At 40.8% G+C, this 8,669-nt stretch overlaps 1 protein-coding gene across 1 annotated transcript; it reads left to right on the top strand.

Annotated features, from left to right (window-relative positions):
• Positions 1-2,863: 2,863 nt before the first annotated feature.
• On the top strand, positions 2,864-6,201 carry S100Z (S100 calcium binding protein Z). Its single transcript, XM_089694204.1, has 3 exons — positions 2,864-2,978; positions 3,231-3,386; positions 5,911-6,201. The coding sequence occupies exons 2-3, from the start codon at positions 3,246-3,248 to the stop codon at positions 6,067-6,069; spliced, it is 300 nt and encodes a 99-aa protein (XP_089550330.1). The 5' UTR covers positions 2,864-2,978; positions 3,231-3,245; the 3' UTR covers positions 6,070-6,201.
• The last annotated feature ends 2,468 nt before the right edge of the window (positions 6,202-8,669 follow it).

Here is an 8,669-nt window from a genome sequence, read left to right as displayed (position 1 = left end):
CTGACAACTGCCGGTTCTCGGCAGTACTTTCCTCACGATCTGACAGCGTGAGGAAAGTGCAGCCGAGAACCGGCACTTGCATTTCCCTGTGATCAGCGTGTCATTGGACACCGCTGATCACGTGGTAAAAGGCCGCTGTGATTGGCCTTTTACCACATCACGTGATCAGCTGTATCCGTAGGACACAGCGATCACGGAGATCGCCGGGTGCACGCCCCCTGGGGCGCGCAGGAGAGCGCGTTCTGGGAGGACGTCATATGACGTCCACCCAGAACTGGCCGGCCGCAGTGCAGCCGTCATTCGGCTATCTGCGGTCGGCAACTAGTTAAGAGATATAGTAATATCTACACATAATTAATCCTGAAAAAAAATCTCCCTACATGTAGTCTAAATTTCAGGCAAACCACTGAGTATACAGAAGAAATAAATATAAGGACTCGGTTTTATCTACCAAAGGATTTGTATTTTTGCCCATCCATTCCTCAGTTTTTCACAGCAAAGCCAGGTGGGTGTCTGACACCACCTACAGTTAAAGGATAAGTTCACCTTTGGGAACATGTTAGGTTTCACCCGTTTTTAGGGTGGAACATGTAACATGTTCCCATAGCTGCAGGTGCGCCCACCGCCCCCCCCCCCCCTACAGATAGTGCAGGGAGGAGTTTCCTATCTGTCAGATTTGAAAACGGCGTGGCTGTGCGGGTCTCCGCCCACACGTTCGCGTCACTCATTTACAGAGGTCTGTGAATGAGTTCCTACATGGCCCGGCAGCCTTCGCGGCTGTGGGCTTGTAGTTTCAATGAACCTCCATGGCGCTGTGAAGCTTCCTGACAGAATATCTGCTTCCTCGTACTTCCCGTATGGCAAGCAGATATTCTGACAGGTCTGCAGGAGACCTGCATGGCATGAGCGATCTACTGATCATTGATGCAATGCTTTCCAGACTCCTTTAGCTTTAGCTACAAAAAAATGTGCATTTATAATTTTTGTGCAAAAGGTGAACAGAGCAGTGTCCTATCTTCATGCCCAGTTTCCTTACTGGATGGTGACAAAAACAGCAAATTGATTAAGTCATCCCTATGCCCACTCCATTATAGGTGTACCTTGGTTTACGAATTTAATGCGTTCTCCAGGACTTTTTGTATTGCGAAAAATTCTTAAACCGAAACACGGTTTCCCATAGGAATGCATTGAAAACTGATTAATCTGTTCCGGAGGTCAGAAAAATTAAAAAGAGTCTTATCTGTTCAAAACTCTTTATAAAGTGCACTTTAAAGGCATAGTACTATACAAGGACATGATTAAAAAAAATCGTAAATGCATTGAAAACCAATTAATCCGTTCGTATTGCGAAAAAAAATCATACACCGAGGCATTATTTTCAATGGATTTTCATTCATAAACCAAAAATTACATCAACCGAGGCGTTTGTAAACCAAGGTACACCAGTATCCCTGTTTTTTCTATTATCAGCATGTTCCATATCAGAACATTTGGATGCAGCAAACCTGACTCCCAGTCCTGCTCCTCCCTCAGCAAGTCTGAGTGCTGCTGTAGAGGAGATTGCAAAAGGCTTCTACTAAGTCAAATTAAATCGGAGTTCCCCTCACCTGTCAAAAAATAAAAGTCAGCAGCTGCAAAAACTGTAGCTGCTGACTTTTAAAAAAACAGCCACTTACCTGTCCCTCGGTTCTGCGGTGTGTCCCGCACCCCGTTTCACCGGCTGTCCTGTATTCCAGGAGGCCGGTATCTTCAGTGTGGGCACCCGGCTGTGCATCTTGCTGCTTCATGAATGGTCCTGTAGTCTTCTGGGACCTGTCTCGTGTCTGAAAAGACTACAGGGAGGTAGGGCACCTTCCGTTTCCGATCGCCTAGGTGATCGACCGGAAGTGGGAGCAGGTATCTGTCAAATTCGGGTACCCGCTTCCCCCCCCGCCCCCCAAAGGTGCCAATCCTTAATGGGGAGAGGGGGAGCACTCCTTAAAGTGGAGTTTTACCGTGTTTTTCAGCATTAGAGTGTTTTTACAGCTAAAGAAACTCCTTTGGAAACCCACTAGTCCTGGTTTTTTTTCCAGCCAGAAAATGTTGATTACAGTCTATGTGTGCATGAACACATAGGATAAAATGCTGGGGGGTTTACTAGCTGTAGAAAAAAAACGTCAAAAGCCAAAAACAGCCGCTGTAAAAATGTCCAGTGTGTATGAGAACTCTTTGCAATTCAGTGCACCATAAAGTGCGGTAGTGCATTACTGTGCACTGCAGTGCCTCAATACACATAATGTATGTTTTCATGCATTACAATATTGGAACAATATGAACCCAGCCTTACAAATTACTTTAATAATATTGTATTCTGTATTTCTTTCATACACCAAAATTAAAATTCCTGTCACAGAAGGCACACATTATTTTAGCTTAATAACAGTTGCAAAACAGAGACTGGCTTGTTATTTTTGTTGCATTTTCAGCCAAAGATAAATTAAAATGTTATCCTTATTTCTGCAGCTATTGTTACAGTTATTCAAATTTAGCATTTACCTGCAATGTGTATCTCCACCCTAGAGGGAAACGCTGTCATTTAGATAGCAGCAAAATATTCCCTTCTTCCTGAGGTTTATTTTTGGATATTTTCCTCTGCCCTAGCATCTTAGGAACTAATTGCCTTCATTTCCTATCTGCTTTAATGAACAGATGTGTAGAGGTGGCGGGGCTCCTCCTACCTAGGTGCTATAGGCAGCCACAGGTATGCTATAGTATGAGGTTACACAAAACTGAGACATTTGAAGCATGGAAAATGAAAGCCAGCAGCCAATCCACCTGTCGCTATGGATGACGCAGGATGCTCACCTGCCTTCATTGGTGCCGAAGCAGATTTTGCATTTTGGGAATACATGTGCTATCCTGGGGTATTATGTATAAATAACCCAGCTGCTAAGCTGTCTTTATAATTTACCTGGCTCCGTTTGCTTGTGAACACACAGGTATGAAGCTGTTTTATACTTGAATTCTTCACATTGGCACCTCCAGACTTAAATTTACTTGCCCACTCCCTTGCTGAAGCAACTGTGTTGTAGCCTATTGGAGAAATGTGCTTTTATTTATTTTAGAGTTATTGCTTTGACACTAGTATTATCTTTTTAATTCTTTAATGTTTGGAAAAATGTTCATATTTATGCCCTAGTGGTCAAGAAAAAGAATATCTTACATTATTATTTTTCATTATGCCCTTTTAGACAGCTATTGCAAAAATGCCTACCCAATTGGAAGGTGCCATGGATACCATGATCCGAATCTTTCACCATTACTCTGGCAAAGAGGGCGACAAGTACAAGCTGAACAAAGGGGAACTGAAGCAGCTCTTGCAGAGCGAACTGACAGACTTCCTTGCTGTAAGTATGAGGCACGCACAAATGCTGGAGAAGAAGTATAGAAAGTATAGAAGTAAGAAATTTTTGCTGACCACTGTTTTAGAATTTACTGAATCATTCTTTGACTGAAAGGGAAAGGTAATAGAGATAGATAAAATGATGGTTAACAAAATTTAACCAACTGACCTTGACAGCTTTAAGGAAAAAAGGCAGAGTTTGCTGGACATCAGATCTTCACTGATAGATGAAAAACTGCATTACATTGCCATTTTGTTCATCAATGTATTTACAAAAAATTTAAAATGTTTTTCTGGCCAAATAAGGCAATGTTTGGTCAATTGCAAAACCCATTTAGATAAAAAAAAAACTTTTAGCCAAATTGATAGCAAAAAATATAAATCATTTTGTAAAAGTGTATTCATAACCTGGGCTCTGGAAGTTACTTAATATTCTTAAAAACGAGTTATTTATTATTCTCTCCATATTGGGATGAAATATAGAAGCTGCCAAAAAACTCCACATAGGCAAAATGCCAGGATTCACAGTTCAGTAACAATTGGAAATCCATTGCTTTAGATTGTTATATGTATTTGATTTGAAATGGTTTTTTGTCCGTGTCATTGTATATATTTTACATTGGAATAAAACAAATCAGGGCAGTTAGCCACCACTGTTAAATTACAGGTTTTATAGTACACCACAATAAAGGTTTCAGTGATTGTACGTGCTATAGGCTGCCCTTGGTGGTTAATCCTAACAAGACAGGTTTTGCATAGCACAGTTTGTTTTCATTTGCACTGCTGTCATTTCACAAGACGCTGACACCACATTCAAATTTATTTCACGACTTGAAAGAATAGAACATTAACTGCTTCCACTCCATTAACATGTTTTACAGAGATCAATCTCATTTATAACTTGTCTTCTATAATGACATATATGAACAATGCTGTCAGACAGTACCAAGAACAATGGTGAAGTGCAATAACAAATAACCCATAACAAATCAATTAGATTGCAATTTACTGAGATCAGAAAAAAGAAAAAATGGATTTCAAATTCAATACTATTGGTTACAGCACTTGGTACATGGCGTGTTGCCTTGTTAAAAACGCTTGTATGGGTATAAAAGAGGAATGGGTTTATTTTGGTATTAAGTACTTTTTTAAGTTTTCTACAAGTCTGTATATATAGAAAGCGGTAAAAAATTATATTGACTTAGACATTTTTATCACTTGTATATGTAAGCTGCGTCAGAGCCTCTTGGGAAACCAAGCTGTCAATTATATTTCCATGCAGCAGTAATTCCTAGGTGGTTGAGACTCTGACCTCATTGATGGTCAAGTGACCTCACTGAATCACAGTAGCCCAGAGGGCAGTAAGCTAACTAAAAAATCCACTGTTCCCTCCTTCCAACACTCTGGTTCCATTTAACTAAACCAAAGCACAGCTATCAATTTTGAAATAGAACTTTCCATTACTCGCTGTGCATGGCTCATGTTTTTTCTTCCGACATAATATTTATGAGTCATTCACACTAGCTGCTCGTTCAATACTAACCATTGACATGAATTGATTGAGGCTTACAAATTAATTGGCTTTTGAAAACACTTTATTTTAAATTTGACATAGAAAGCAAACACAGCAAGGGGAACAGATTATATAGGATTACATAACTTCATTTGACTTTGCTTTAGTTCTGTATTTAGAAGTGTTTTAATTTATCTTTTGTTTATGGTTTATTTGTATTTCGACGTAGCAGCCTAGTACCGAAATATAGAGTCATACAGGGTGTGTATTGCTGAAGTGATTCCCCAGTGCCCATAGTCGAAAAAAAAAAAAACATCCGTAAGGCGGGGATTCACAATGGGATCAGCATTCTAAAACAGGAGCTGGAGTGGCATTTTAACTGCTTTCATATGAGGCACTAAGGAAAGGAACAATACCTTGTAGGGAGGGTAAGGGGTTAGCTAAGACTAGATATTGGTGGTGTCATGGATTGTGCTTTTTGAATGCACAGATTTGTGCCAGTCTGTAATGCTTCCACAACTTTCTTGAAAACAAGTTAACAGAAATACTCCTCTTGGAAGAAGATGAGTGTTTCTGTCCTCTTGTTTTCAATATGGATAGATGGAGTGCGGCTCGATACTGATTTTATTTCTACCAGTTTAATAAGAAGTTAAAAGAATCCATTTCTCAGATATACCGTCACTTATGCCTCTGTAAGTCATTATTGAATTCCAAGTATATTTGCTAAATGCTGATAGTTTTTGGATAGCCAACCTTTCGGAGGAAAATCAGTCTTTCACTTGAATGCTCACACTGGCAAAATATGACTAATGGAGCTAATCTAAAGTTCCCATTATCATCACACTATTGGCCTTATTTACTTAAGTGTTAAGCTAGGCAATATTCTAAATTTTAAATACTCCAGCACATAATTGAATGTTTGTGGTCATTACACTCTTACATTCAAACTAAACTTTCTACAACCAGATTGCACACAAACCATTTTGCCATTTTAATCCTCCATTTCACTTTCCAGTGCCAAAAGGATCCCCAGCTGGTTGACAAGATCATGAATGATCTGGACTCCAATAAAGATAATGAAGTTGACTTCAATGAATTTGTGGTGCTGGTGGCAGCTCTGACTGTTGCCTGCAACGACTTCTTCGAGGAACAGCTACGTAAGAAGGGGAAATAGATGTGATTCGGTAGTTACTGTAATGAATCCCGTGGGCAACGACCATCAGCCTGTAACACAGAAGAGCATCAATGTTATAAAAATATGTTGTTTTATGCCATTAATTCTTCAGCAATAAACATTAAGTATGGATGCTTTTGTCTTTGCAATTATTTACAAATATAATGCATTATTAAAATTTTGGTAAAGACTTGTAATTAATAAGGTAGCCTGAATCAAAACAACAGATTACAAATGTTCATTCAGTACCACATTGTACTAAAAAAACTACAGCTAGAATACGATGTTCCCAAACCTTTATAGTAAGCAGGTTTTGTTGGCTGCTTAAAAAGCTCCTAGATTGTCGGACAATCATTTTGTGGTGTTGTTTGACTTGCAAAAGGTGCTAAGCCAATCAATATTAACCTCCCTGGTGGTCTGATTATGTCAATATTTTTTAATATCAAAGCAGTACATTGTTTTTCATGGAAATTCAGTGTCTGATGACAAATTTCCCCACGAATCACTATCGCTCAATTCTGCAAGTGTTTCTAATTCACTCTCACTGTTTTCTAGCTGGTCTAAAACCGCTTTTGACCTAAAGGGATGTTTTTTGGATGCAATGGACTTTCTCAAGTTTCCAGGCAGAAAGAACGGTAAAAGTGCAGGCAGGGCGCTGGACAAAGCACTAGGGACAAAACTTAGGTTAAATGGTTTGATACAGTAATGTAATCCTAACAGATTACAATGTATTGTGTGTATGTCATATTTTTTCCTTTTTTTAATCTCCCACCGGTTCCGCCCCCCCTGCGTCACAGCGCTTGCAGGGAAGGGTACCCGGAAGATGGATGCCGACATTGGCCGGAGGACACAGTGGGAGGCCATCGGGGGATCGCAGAGACAAGGTAAGTTACACTACACACACACAATACAGTGTAATTCCGAGTGTGGCTCGGGGTTACCGCTTTTGGTACCGAGAATTAACCCCGAGCCACACTCTGAATTACCGCTAAGGAGGTTAAAATCCAAAGGGACCATGTTGAAACTAGCACTTATAAACTAATTTCCCAACAGGAAAGCCTACATTCCCAGCCCACAGAAGGAAGCCTGCACTGAGCCAAATATATCAGCTGCGTTTGTTCAGCTCTGCTTTTGAAAATGCTTTTTTGCCTGGCTGTAATTGGTCAGTCACTAGTTCAGAACTAATATGCATGCTAGGTACATTGACTTTACATGTGCTTCAGAATGAATGTTGAATTGATACAAAAAGTATTAAAACCAAAGGATCAGCTTGACAGCCAGGCAACTACTAACTACTATTTTAGCCAGGTAACTACTATTTTAAAAAAGGTCAAGAGTAGCAATCTTTGTAATTCTCCCAGAAAAGGTTCTCTTTGAAATGGAAGTAAAATTCCACTGGACACTTGTACCTACAGGTAAGCTTATAATAAAGCCTACCTGTAGGTACAAGGAAGGTACATGCACCGTTTAGGAGATATTCAGTGTCCCTGCAGCCGATGATGTCACCGGCACATGCACTCTGAAGGAACAGTATGCCTGTGCCATTCCTTCAGAGCTCTGTGCTGCAGCCGAAACTCCCACGTATGTAGGAGAGTGACGTCATCGCAGCTTGGCCAATCGAGCTGCCAGTTCCCACAAACCCGGAAGGAAGACTAGGTGAAGATGGAAGCCCTGTCAACGGTGACAGAGCGCCACTAAAGGGCTTCTTTCTAAGGTAAGTCTTTCACAATGTGCTAATATGCAATGCATACTTGCACATTATGACATTATTTTGCAGGGGACATTTTTTTTGGGGGGGGGAGGGGGGCGGTTTACTACCGCTTTAAAAGCAGTACAACCTGGACATTTCTAAAATCATTCTCAGGGACATATCAGCCAATCTATGTCTAGTCTATATGGGAATTAAAGGCAGACATAGACAGTTTACATTCAAGCAGTTCGGTCTGCAAGAGAGAAAGAAAAAAATCGATCAAATCCGCTTCCATGCTAATGGTGTGATGGAGAAATCTCCATTATTGTCAGGCAGACTCAGCTTCAAAAGATGCTGGCACTGCCAAACAGCAACTGCATCTGTATGGATGCGGTCACCGTTTGGCCAGTAATTCATCACCTGGCTCAGTTTATTTTTAAGTCAACTTTTGTATAACTGGGTGGTGCTTGCACTACCACCCTTGGCTCAAATTTAAGTTGTTTCAGCAGGATTAAGGCCCACATTTGAAGGCCTTCACTGTCTAGTCTGTTTGTCCAGTCAGGGTAGTCTTAGCCTATGTTTATAGGGTGGCCCCTATCTTTCCCCAATGGTACTCCCCCATATGAACTTTGGCAATTGCTGTATAGGTCAGCTTGTAAGCAGGGTGCAGAGTGGTGTATTGGCGAGCGAGAACAGTGTATTACAAAAAGTTTTAACAAGGTACAACCAGGTCCGATGGGTAGGCACAGCCGTCCGGAGCCACTTACAAAACTGTAGCAGGGGTCTGACATCAGGATGCGGCCTAGCTGATCCACAGCCAAATGGGAGGCTTCCTAAATCTCAACACTTTCCCTGACAGATGGAGAACCTGTAACTACACTAACCACTTGCAAAATGTGTGCCAACCCAG

The sequence above is a fragment of the Staurois parvus genome, unplaced genomic scaffold (genome assembly GCF_062004578.1).
Source record: "Staurois parvus isolate SC_StPar_1 unplaced genomic scaffold, SC_StPar_1.0 ptg000656l, whole genome shotgun sequence".
In the NCBI taxonomy this organism is placed as follows: Eukaryota; Metazoa; Chordata; class Amphibia; order Anura; family Ranidae; genus Staurois; species Staurois parvus.
This window is presented reverse-complemented; position numbering and strand designations above follow the sequence as displayed.

What these genes read in the sequence shown, in the direction of transcription:
- S100Z (XM_089694204.1), top strand. Translation starts at nt 3,246, where the DNA reads ATGCCTACCCAATTGGAAGGTGCCATGGATACCATGATCCGAATCTTT. An exon ending in AACTGACAGACTTCCTTGCT is followed by an intron (nt 3,387 to 5,910) that starts GTAAGTATGAGG and finishes TTCACTTTCCAG; the next exon opens with TGCCAAAAGGATCCCCAGCT.